Below are 13,315 nucleotides of genomic sequence, written 5' to 3' on the forward strand. Positions count from 1 at the left end.
CTGGCTAGCCCTAACTGAAATTTAGTTTTAAAATATAGGCACACATTTTTGAATTGATAAGTGTGCCTTCTAATTACTGCTGTTCTTTGACTTCTCTGGTTTTGCTGTTCACTGGACATGGTACCAATTAATTATCCTGGTAGTTTAGCAAAAGTAAGACAGAAGCTAATGGACTCAGAGCAATTAATTATTTATAATAATTCACAGAGACTGGAAATAACTTTATTTTCTATACTTACATGTCAAACAGGCCTGCTGAAAAGCAATTACAAACTCTAAATGCGAGTTCTTCTGCATTTACGGAAATTTGTTGATGCTGGAAATGAACAAGCTCCCCATTTATTTCCAATTAAAATAAAGCATGGTATTTTTTAGCAATAGTAACAGCTCTGCATTTTCTTACCACCTTTTTATGCTCATTTAGCAACAAATAATAGAACATGGCAACCTCATTTTGGGGGAGTAATTCTCACAAACTAATTAAACTAAAACAACCCTCACTCCTTTATAAAATATTTTGTACTAAATTAAATATCTCTAACTTAGTAATTCTAAATGACAGCACCTAATTAAATAAAATAAAAATAGTGGTGAATTTGACTGAAAAAATTCATAGACTTAATAGACAAAAAGTAATGGTTAAGCGACCAAAGGCAATGGCAAAACTTACAGAACTTCATCCTCAGGACTCTATTCCACTTTTAAAATAAGGATATAGTAATCAGTCCTGAAAAATACTGCACTAACTTCCTTCAAAAATAACACTAAAAAAGAGAGTCAGATTTCAGCGTATTAGATTGGATGAACAAACCCAGCTGATTCATTCATTCAAATTAGAAGGCTGAGATTTGACTCATTATTTCAAATTTGAGTTCATCAAGAATTAAGAGCTCACTCTGTGGAGCTCACTGAAACTGCAGTTTCAGTGCAGGTACAACAGTGAAAGCACCATTTCAGAATTCACAGGAAACAGTCATCTACATTTAGTTGTCACACTAACGACAACTTCAAGCTGTATTCAATTTTCAGTTTTATACATATCTCACTTTAACTGTTAGCCTTGAAAGTTCCCCAAGAAGAGAAACAGAACATCGCAAAAAGCCTAATGAATATGTGGAAGGCGTATCAGTAGCAAACGCTGGGCACAAAGCACAGAACTCTTCAGAACTCTCCGTGTTAGCCAAAGTTTGCTCCCTTCGAATTTGAAATTAGTAGATAAAATTCCTGTTAACAGGAGCACAGTGAGGCCACCATAAAACAGTTTTGATAATCTTCAAGTTTTTGAAAGTCATAGTGGAATTCTTCTGTGCCCTTTAACTAATTTTATATCATATTAGAAGGTTCCCTCATGCATTTTGTTTATAAGCTATATGGGTATCATTGCTTTTCAACATACTGTGCAGGCAGAAAATGTTATACTTTTTGACATTTCATTGAGTGGAGAGAGTATTTCCCTCCCTTTCCTCCACACCCCCAAGAGAAACTCTTTACAAAAATGTTCATAAATGATATCTGGCGGTTCTCCTGTGGCAGCAGATTAAGATAAAATGTGGACAAACTAGGTATTACAGTATGCAGAAATTTCTGGGTTCCAAATAATTGATCAACACATACCAGATACAAGGCTGACAAAAATAATCAGTTTTGTTGCAGAGGAGTAGATCAATGCAACAAATCCCAGTTAATATAAAATAACATTTTAAAACTACTGTTGAACCTGTGCTCAATACCAATAATATTATAATGATCAGACTGGTATGAAAAAAAAAGTTAGGTCTACAATGCACTTGAATATCAAATTCTTACTCCCATTCCACACAAAAATCAATGATTAATAATACAAATACTGGCCAAATGTTTAAAATGAAATCAAGCCCATGAAGGGCAAATCTCAAAGATTAAAGTCAAATTTCATTTCTTTCTAGAGGGAAAAAAAAGCCTTTACACATTCTCTAATAGGAAACATTTTCTTCAAAGGCTAACAGGAAAATTCTAGTTGATGCAGGGTAAATACAAGTCCGTGTTATACAAGAAGATAAGCAAATTATAAATGCACTGGGATTGTTATGATATTATAATATATAACTGAAATATACAAGAGTATATTTCCCCAAATTCCTAAAAGTTGTATGATTTGATACTGACACAAAAACTACTACTGATAGCATTCAAAATCAGATAAAGTGCTTTGATAAAGCATCACGACTTTCTGTGTTTCCAACAATAGAAATACTTAGTAAAATATTATTAAAGATGTTAAGCTGTGAGTGCTGCAACATAAATGAAAAAAATCACTAAAAACCCAGACATATGATATACAAGTTTCCCCACAGAATGCTGTAGAAAAAACTACAACATAAAACAGCACTAGTACCTCATGTTATTTTGGAGCATAATTCTGAAATGTGCACTAAAGAGCTACAGGATGAACCTCCCAAAACCTATTTCACATTAATGATGTGCTTTAAAATATCCGCTGTTTTCAGGCAAAGGATAAGGCTTATATGAAAAAAACAACAAACCAACCAACCACCACCCCCGCCCCCCCAAACCTGTGCCACTTGGCTGTATATCTTTGGTAAATTAATAGTGCAACTATTCTATTTCATCTCTAAAGGGGAAAGTTTTCCAAAGCCCTGCATCCCCCACCACTGAGAATCTACTATGAATTCCTACATTCACTAGGATCTCAGGCACTAACCTACTACTTCGAACAAATGAAGAATGTGCAGTGTAAAGCAATATTTCTTCCTATTTTCAAATATACTATTGAAGCAGAATTAAACAATGCCAAATTCCACATTAGAAAGTAACTGCACATTTCAATTCTCTTGCAATAGTTCAGAAGCATACAAATCTGAGCATAGATTTCATGGCAATTTTTAATAATTGATATCCAATTGATATCCACTGTATCTAAAAAAACATTTGTAATTAAAGCATTGTTAGCCTACATATAAGTTAACCTTTGTCTCTATAAAAAGGACATCTGTTTTTCATTTTGCTTAGATGCTTAGAATTATTCAAAATGCAAAGAAAGGCTAGAACTAGTTAATTAAAATATATTGCAAGCATGTGTATCTAAGCTTATATTGCTAAAGCCTTATTGTATTGTCAGAACTTTTAATGGAGTTTGCCTATAAATAAAGTACCATGTATTCACACAAGCCTAGACAGATATCTGTATTTTATACTGCTATTTTAATAGGCATACTAACACACAACTATATTACATATCATCCAGTGGCAGTGCAATAAACTGTGGTATCATTGAAGTGCCATTTAACGATATTTCAACTTCTAAACAACAACATTCTTTCTGAACAGGTCTGTCCGACCAAACTTGCATATTGCTGAACACTGGCTTCATCACTTGGCCCCTTCCTTCTTTTCTTATACACGCTGTAAGGCATTATGGTTCTCTTGTGAAGTACTCTAACTCTGCCCAGTTCCTTAACACGACCTTCATCAACTGCAAAAGGAATTGGAGAACAAAAAAATTAGTTATATATATTGTCATTGTGATCTTAATTCAATATGCATACTGAAAACTACATGAAGTAATAAAGCGAATCTACACATGAACACTGTGATAAAGCACAGCTGATACACAGATTCCTTTTCTTGAATTATGGTTGGAAATAAATCTTAGGTTGCAAAGTATGCTTGATGGGCTGGAGGGAAATCATACATCACCCATTTCTAATGGTGATACATACTGTTTCTGAAAATACCTCTACTGTTATATTTTAAAATTTGTGTTCATTTAATGCTCACTAGAGCCCCATACCAGAAATGAAACTGTATCTGAGAAATAATTTCAAATACAACTGTCTACAAAAGACTTCCTATAGTTGCCATAGTGCATTTAATTACTATGCCATTTGCAAAACTATCAGCACAGAATGCCCCCCTCCCATGATTGTGAAAAGTACCTAAAATACAGCAAGAAGGCTCCCCACTTTTTGCCTTAGGTAAGCATAAGCCAATAAATTATTGTCTCAGATTTAAGACCGCCCCCGTCCCCCCAGCCTCCAACCTTTTCCCCTCACACATTTCTGAGTTTCTGTAGTAGAATAAGGCTAAACACATGCCCTTACTTAGTCCAAGTCTGATCCTCTAGCTCTGCAGACCAATGAATAGAGTTTGGAGGGCAAGCACTAGCTGGGCGGGCCTGACACAATTCCTTAAGCTTTCAAAGACACACACCATAGTTGAATCTTATTAACCTAACCAACAGAAGCCTTGAGACTTAAAACTACAATTACATACATAAGAGCACTACTGACCAAGTTAAAACTTCCCTTATTTGTACAAATCCAACTGATGCTGCTATTGCAGAATATTAATTTTATATAGGTGCTGCGTGTCAGAAAAATTGGCTCTAGAGTCCTAGAAAACTCTCTAAAGAAAGTGAGCGAACAAGCCACATGCCTGAGGCACTTGCAGGATAAATTAATAAAATTATTATAAATTACTGGTAAAAAGTTTTGGACTTTTCTGAACTTCAGATTTTAATAGCCACCAATGTAAGAGTTAACTTAAACACAGAAGCTGAAACAGGACTTTGAAAGTTGAAGTGTACACATTCAAATTATGAGAGACAGAAGAGATGCTTACTAGAATGCCAGCATCTGGGACAGAAGCTCAAGGGGTTTTTTTGGCATGAGGAGACTATGCTGCCTGGAAAGACAGTATGTGTAAGTATAAATGTTCAGCTTTATGCACTGTATCAATCTCTACCCTAAATTAAAATGTGCTTGTTTCATTTAAGTTATAATATTTCAGGCTCCCTCAACTGAATCTGAATGGTATCCATTCTACCCATTTTCACACTTAAACACCTGCAATGAAGTCTTCTGCTGATTCATCAGTTGACTCAAAATCAAACCAACTGCTGCGGAAAACCAAATAATCTTAATAGCTACATCATGGGCGAAAACAGTTTTTAACTATAAGAGGGTAAAAAGATATAGAACTTCTCCAATAAGCTTTGCAAATGGCATTAGATCCTAAGTACAGATGATGTGTGATCAGCTCTGGCAATTGAACTGGTCACAAAGTCCTGTCTTGGCTTGTTTTACATATCTGTAGTGTGCTAAAGCCTGAAAAAATTAATTCACCTATTTTTCCTGTATAAGTAATCTTTGGAGTTGCCACAGATAAGTAATCAAGAACAAAAGAATGAGATAGCCTGTATCTGGAAGAATATGAAGAAGTTTGTTAGGTAAGTCTCTACTCAAATGTAGCCCTTACTATGGAAAAGCTTAAAACCCATTGTTTAGCTTTTTTTATGCTTAATAAGGACAAAGTTGGTCACTAAACGCTTTTTTTCCCCACAAGGCACTTTTAAGAATCTCCCCCTATTTGTACACAGAAATGTCTTATAAACATTTTTCTGCTGAATGCCTGAATTTAGTATGTGAAACCTAATGAAGCTTATTTTACAAAGTTAAGAATGACTTCACTATTTTTATCTATGTTTTGATTCCTAACATGAAAGTACAATATACTTCTTAAAACTTAACGAGGAAAAAGTGGTTTGAAGGAAGAAAAACTGAATAGTACATGCTAAGATTGCATTCTCCACTAATTATTGCTGGCATTTGCTTTACATAAACACCAAAGTAAAAAACACTTTGTTTTGGCTTTCTCTAGCTCTTTGAAGTCCATTAGGTTTTTGATGTGTGGCCAATACCCTTCTGATATCCTAATGGGCTGTTTTTCTACCCATCCTACCTACTCTCTTCTATTACATTCTCCTTTCTGAAAGTCGACTGAGGAAAAAAATGCAAGTTTAGCTTGACACAGTGACACAACTGTGAAGTTATTTTAACTCCGTAAATGGGAAAGTTTATATTTACTGCACCTCTAGGCTATTAGTTTGTGTCCTGAAATGGATTTATGCCAAGTCTAGCCTTCATAAAAAAATCTCATCCCAAAAGCACTTTGAAAGCTGTTCACTACTAACTGTTGACACTCACTGCTCTTCAGTAACACCGAAGCCTCATATACTGGATGAGTTCATCTTTTGGCTTGCAGTATTCCTGGCCCCAGATTCAATTTCTTACAGTAACTAAAGCTACTGTACCTTCAATTTTCCTATAGTCTCCATTGGCTCAGTTGAACTTTGTTCTTGTTGTTCAGCATGTGTTTTTATATGCTTAGTCCACTTTTACTCATTACATCAAGCAAAGTTGGGGCATTATCCTCCTTGGAATCAGAACCATGCTAGCTCTACCTCTACAGCTATATTAAACATAGTTATTACTACCAGGGTTCTAGCAAATTTGTTAAACACTGCAGCCAAGTATTTTCTGGGGGAGAAGTAAGGCTTGCCAAACCATGCTGTAGACCAATCCTTACTTGGACTCTGGCACAGTTTTCTAACACAGCCCTCAGGCAGGAGGAGAGTGCTCTTCTACAGTAATCAAGAAAATCTAATAGTCCCAAGTATCTTGAAAATCACTGTAATACGAATACCTCAGACATATTTTAAGCTAAACACAGACAGTGAGTTATATGCATACAGTATATGCTTATAGACTTGGTAATAAGTAAAGTTCATCGTCAGGAAAAGTTTAAAAACAAGTATGTTTGGTCTTATGAACTTATGTTTGACTGGTTGTATTTATACTTGTTCTACACATTAAGGTTGATTCCAGATTCTTTAAATAAGATTTAAAAGGCAGAAAAATAATGGTCCTCACAACTTCCACAACTTCTTCACAAAGATTATCTGTTCTAGTGAATACTGTTCCCCCAAAACTAAAAGCTTACAAGATAAAAATAACCTTCTGTAAAAGTACTTAAAATATATATAATTTAAACTCCATCTGAAAAAAATCCTTTTACTACAACTTTAAGTCACCACTAAACTGATCTCAGGTCCATAGTTAAGCTTTTAGAGAGAGTGAAAAGGAAGTTCTGTCACCACAATACCAAATCCGTAAGTTAAAATTTAGTCAGCTTTCAATTGCTACTGTTCTGGTGCCAATACCACATGAGCGCAGAAAAGTATTCTCTTTATTCATTTAAACCCTTAAGTAGAATGCATTTAAGAGAATTTAATGGAAAATAGAAAGAGACTGGGCTCCAGTATTGTTTAAAAAAGAAATGACCCAACAAACAGGAAAAAAAAATCTGTTCCTGCTAAGTGCTACATGATAAAGTTTGGTTTATATGTAAAAGCAGGCAGCAACTGACTCCTAACACCCATTCTTTGTGTGACTGAAGCTGGGATAGAGAAGCAATCTCAATTCAAAATAATATCATATAGTGTATTAAATAAAATTATTTTAAAAATATGAAAAATCTCTCAATCTGTATTATTTTGTGCTTTATTAAAATAATTCTCCAGTTAGTGATTTCTGTTTCCTGAGGGACCCAGACTGATTGGAGTGGAACAATGTTGCACCAACTTTACTCATTATTGTAATTACTGAACACGACATTGTTAGCACTGAAAAGCTTACAAGGTATATTTTCCCCCCCTCCTCACATTTTCTTATTTTGTAGTTCCTGAGTCTCCCACTAACCTCTGCTTCTCCTCACCAGTAGTCTGTACATTAATCTATATAAACCTCAAAACAGATAAAATTATGGTTTTGAAGACAAAGGGGCATTTGCATTTACATAATTCTTAGATCATCCTCTAGATTCAAGCTGTAATTTATAGCTAGGTAGTTTTTTAGGGTTTGCTTCCTCCCCCATCTCCCCGCTCCAGTTCAATATGATTTGCAGAACTTCTCCGAGTTTTAGAAGACTATGCCACACTGCTCACCTTCTAAGTGTCTTAAGAATTATGCACTCTCCCCTAAGTCCACATGTATCAATAGGGTCTGGATGCTAGATAGATATTATGTAAGAAAAGCTTAACTTCAGAAAATCAGTCCTGTTGTTTTAAGGAACCAAGCCGCTAACCATGCCAAGGTGAGCTTAGGACAGCTATACTTGTCCAGGCCAAAGTCCATCTAGTCATGTATCCCACCTCTAAAATTGGGCAAAGTAGATACCTAGAGGCAAGTACAAGAGATTTAGGCACCTCAGTAGAGCACAACGTAAAGCCCCAGCTATCCATATTATAATTCTATTTAAAGATACCAAAACTGTCTTATGCTTCCACTTCATGTTTGAAAACTCTAGCAGAATTCTTATCTAATGCTTTCTTTTCACACTGATTTACAACAATATTAAGGAGGTTTACATCAGAGTACAGGATCAATCAACTTAAATCTGTAGTCTCAAAGCTAAAAATACATCTAACCTTTTGTTGAATAAATTGTCACTTCTTTCTCTTCTCCCTTAAAATTCTAAAACAGCAAGTTATTTATATAGCATTCATCTATAAAAATTTGAATACAGAATTCATATATAACTCAACCTGGACACTGTGATGCCATGAAAAAAAAAAAATACATCAGTACATACACTGTTTTAAGAAATCCACACAAGACAACACTTACAGGAAAATCTAAATCAATTTTTGTCGTTTCGCATCACAGGGCATAGTTAAGACTGTTAAGTGCTTCTGCTGTCATTCTTCATATTTCAGTATGTTTGAAGAGCTAAATTTTATCTTACTTTCCTAGAATGCTCACCCCTGAAATAATTAACACACTCCTAGCATCGCTTTTATCCACAATTACATATCTTCCCACCACGATGGAAAAGAATGTCCATCAAAATGAAAAACACTGACATTATTTAACTACTTAATAATGAAGAAAGTCATAGTGTGAAAGTCAGTGTGCTCATGTAACATTTCTAATAGCTGATAACAGACGTTGAAAAAATTCTTTTCACCTCACATCACTATCAAACTCAATTCACACATGTATTCTGTATACTTTACATCTTCATTCAGCAAGTATGAAAGGGTTGAGATGCTGGGGAATGATACAGTCCAGGTCTCCCTCTGTCTATGCTTTCAGATTTCTCCCTGAGCTTTAGGATTTCAATTCACTGAAACTACTACCTCCATGCAAAGGAAAACAGAAAAAGTGCCACTGGGGGCATGGTAACTCACATATAGTATAGTCAGAAGATCAGCAGTAGTTGGACTAGCTTAGCAACAATACACTCCCAAAAGCCTGAGATAAAAATGGCCTTTTTGCAAGCCAAAAAGTCACAATGAACTTTTAGTGGGGAAAATTACTACATATGCCTGACATGACTTATTTAGATGTGAAATAAATCAAGGGTTTCTTTCTTAAAAAGAAGCGTATCAGATGCTTTTCTAAGTATCAGAAAAAAAACAAAGCAAAAAAGTAGGTTTGGTCTTAAGACTCTCTACATAATGATTCATCTTGGCAGATATTAGATATTGGTTAGATTTCTTGGCCTGGCTACACACCCCCACCTTCGTCAAACCCATAGGGCAACACTGCTGAGCAACACTGAGTAATAAGCTAAAAGTAACAACAATGATCTTCAAAGGCAGTCTCATCCACAGTTGCCCAAGAAATACTTTTATACTCAAGAGATTAGAGAGAATTTGAAGAACAGGAAGTCTACACTCTTACAGAATTCATTTTTTATTTCTTTATACATTCAAAACCACCTTCCTCAAAAAATGCGAACTTGAAAAACCTGATAGCAAAACATGTTTTAAAAATACTGATAGGCATTCCTGCTGAAATACCAACATAAAATAAGGAGGAATAATTATTTTACCATTTTTATTCACCTCAAAACCAAAATGGTCATTCAGGATGCATTTACATAGAAATTCAAAGGTTAATGTTCTGATTTTCTTTTCTTACAATGTAGAATTTATTAGTATTTTTAATAAAATTATTTTGTGAAGCTGAAATCAAAATATTTTTATTCTCTAAGTACATTAATCTTTATTTTTACTACCTAATATAAGCTGAGTGAAAAACAGCTACATCTGGTCAGAAAACCCCACATTCTTCTTTAGTAAGCACACGTAAAACTGAGAATCAAGAGGATGGAGAGAGAGCTCTACAACAGACTGCTGCAATTCTAAGCAGGCTTGAAGCCAACATCACAATGAAAAATGTTACGGATCAAAGCTTTTTGTAGCAAACTATTACTAATTCAGCTTTTCAGTGGTGGCTGCTTTGGTTCAAGCTGCTTTTGATCAATATTGATTTAAAAAAAAAGTCATAATTCAGGTCCTAAAGCATTCTTTTTCCATGTCTAGCTAGTGGAAACAGTAGAAAGATAGGATAGATATTTAAAACTGGTGTTCAGTAAAAAAGAAGAGCTGTTGCATTCAATTATTTCTAAACACAAAATCTGGATTTTTGATAATCTTGAAACTATTTTCTAAATGTGCCTTAGAAAATCAGTCAACTCTTCTGTCCGAATCACAAACTACAATGACGATGTTTCCTGACCTAAGAGGGCTGAATACATATCAAAGCAGAACTGAGGGTAATGTTCTAAAGTGATAACTTCTTTAGGGCAAGATATATGTGTGCCTATTCATTGTGACCAGTTCCCTCACCCCCTTGAATATACTCCTTATGAATGTGAAATGTTTTAATTTGCCAGTAATCTAGAAATGAGAGCAAACTAAGTTTGTTTTAAAGTACATTTTTCCATTCACAAGAAAATAAGTGAAGAAACAGTTAAAAAAAAAGGACAGATTTATGGACTTTTTAATTTTTTAAATAGGGAAAAAGCAGGACAACTGCCAATTTTTTTAAAAAACATTAATTATGGGAAAATATTTCTTGCATTTTCTGTATACAGAATGTGCTCAGAATTAGTATGAAGCTTTATTGAAGTCTGGCACATCTAATTCAAAAAAGAAATGTGATACTCCTGCTGAACTATGAAATGACACTGAAATGATCATAACTTGCAGTTTCTTTAAAGGTCACTTAAAATTCCTGAAACAAGTATTTGGCCATCATAGGATTTTTTTTTCAACAATATTGCTTATATTGCTTTTACTATAATCATCTGGTTAGAGAGACGAGTTTAAGGTTACAGGAAGATACCATATGTAGGGACCTATCTTTCACTGTACAGAGTAGTGTTTCAGAGAAGGACGCTTAACCTAGAAATTAAATGTACCAGTTTTGTCTGCAGGAAAATAAATAAATAAACCTCTCTGGGATAGATCATAAATTTAAGAGGTAAAGCAATTTGGAAATGCTCACTATTTAGCAAAGGTTTTTTCATCAATTTTGAAACAAGAAACTCATTGTTCGTATCTCAGGAGTTATGGTTTAGATCTTACGGTCTAGAAATACCAAAGTTTAGTGCTTCTGCAAAGCAGCAAAGCTAACTCAGGAAAACCCTGAAAAATGTGCAAAACTGAAATAAAGTAGCAATAAAAAGTCTTATTTTGGAGACAAAACATCTCGTTACTTGACATATCTCAAGGGAATAGAATGGCAGAGAGAATGATCTGAAAAAACTGCACATGAAGAAGATATTAAGTTTTTATTCACAACCTAATCCTTGTTTTCATATGTGCTTTAATCTTTGCCTGCTGCCTACAGTTCACCCCCTGCACAAAGGACTGTTTCTTCCAATACAAAACACTGTATAAGGTAGAGATCACTTGTAAAAACCTGGTTAAAAACAGTTTCTGGGCTGTGTTTTTAAAAAAAATTTCAAGGCCGTGTGGTGAAAACCAGGAGTAGTGTTAAAGGCACTTAGAGCTGCTCAGAGATTCTCCTAGGCAGTGAGAACCCTCGAGTTGTGTAGTGTTCACTCCGTGCCGCCTGTGCTTCTGCACCTACACTATGCAGAAAATACAGATCTGACTTCTTCCACAACAGAGCGAAACAGTTCAAGAAAGAATGGAAATGCAAAGTACCATTCATTCCCAGTTTAAAACTATGCCATTAACTGAATCTTCCAATTCACTTTAAAGCAGTCTTAGAAGGAAACTAGCATGTAAATACCTACTACTATAAATTCGTTTCCATTTTGCTTACGAACGCAGTCTCCAAAATGTATTTTTACTACTAAAGAGTAAATCCACAAGAAAAGAACAACAATCAGCAATTGGTAAGTGCCATATTTTCAGACAGACAGCCAAAACTGTATGCTTAAAATGGACTTTTGGTTTCGGTTTTTAATCTTCAATTTTGAAGCAGTAAGGTCTTGTATCATTTTTAAGATTAACATGGTATTCACATTTGCCAAATCATGAAAAAATACTGTAAAAGGTTTAAAACTCAATCTACGAGGAGTTAAAAGGTTTTATGACACCTCAGCTTTCAAACCAGGTGTAAAAAAAAATGATCAAAAGAAATACCCATCTCTTACTGGTTATCCTAGTGCAATGTAGAAACACTACAGACTTGCAGAATTTTTTTTAAGAAATGCTACATCTGGTTTACATGACCCCGTCACGGTTTAATGATCAACAATTTTAAGACAAAGAAACTTTAAAAGGAAGAAACAAGGCAATTTTTCAATTTTTACAATGGAGATTTACATAGCAGATATTAATTTCTGAAAATAGAAATGTTTCCATCACAAGCTAAAGTTTAATGTACCTGACCTTTGAATTTAAGCTTGTGTCTTACAGATTTTAAAGCATATTTTCATTCACTTGACCAACAAAACATGGGAAATCTCTGCAAAACTGAAATAGACAATATACAGTGATATAAGCCATACTCACTAATAGTAATATTTATTTAAACAGTAAGTTGAAATGTTTTTCTCATATTGCTTCTTTCATACCACACTCATAGATTAAGAAATATTAAGATCAGTATCCCTCAGGGTATAAAAATACTACCTCAGACCAAAATAAGAGTACAGTTAAAATGAAGCATTAACTAAGAAAAAGAATCAGTGAAAAGAGCTTTTAATTAAAACCAGCAAGCACAAGTCACAAAGGAAGCACAGTAAAATGTTCAGAATATTCTTCTCTGCAGTTCAGTTACTCCAACAGGAAAAAGAAAAAGAAAGAAAACAAAACTCACAATTTTCAAAATCACTGTTCAAAAAGAAAATGTTTCTAAGGGGAAAAATGTATCTTACCAAAACATCACCAAAGATTCTTTAAAAAGTGAAGACAGAGGAATTACAGTGTTACAAGCATAACTTAGAGCGAACCTTAAAAAGGGTAAAGAAAGGCAGCTACAATGTGGATAAATTTTAAACACATCTTACAAATGAAAATGCTTGGGCTTTGAGGCTGAAATCATAGAACTAGTTTATGATTTGCAATTCACTCTTTAGAAGAAAGCAGACAATCACTTGACAAATGCATTCAAAATCTGCTAACACTGCTGTGCCATGCGGAAACAATAACTCATTTTGTTTTGACTCTTATTATTCTAGTAGTAAACATGAATTGGGGCCAATGGAAAAT

General features: G+C 34.5%; 1 protein-coding gene across 12 annotated transcripts in view; it reads right to left on the bottom strand.

Annotated features, from left to right (window-relative positions):
- Positions 1 to 200: 200 nt before the first annotated feature.
- ATE1 (arginyltransferase 1) overlaps positions 201 to 13,315 on the bottom strand; it is a 95,199-nt gene continuing 82,084 nt past the window's right edge. For all 12 annotated transcript variants that reach the window (XM_064514326.1, XM_064514330.1, XM_026105548.2 and 9 more), the window contains one exon: positions 201 to 3,472. In XM_064514326.1, the coding sequence (XP_064370396.1) occupies positions 3,294 to 3,472 (179 nt within the window). In that variant the 3' untranslated portion in view covers positions 201 to 3,293. The remainder of the gene's footprint in view (positions 3,473 to 13,315) is intronic.

Source organism: Dromaius novaehollandiae, chromosome 6, assembly GCF_036370855.1.
Source record: "Dromaius novaehollandiae isolate bDroNov1 chromosome 6, bDroNov1.hap1, whole genome shotgun sequence".
NCBI classification, from domain to species: Eukaryota; Metazoa; Chordata; class Aves; order Casuariiformes; family Dromaiidae; genus Dromaius; species Dromaius novaehollandiae.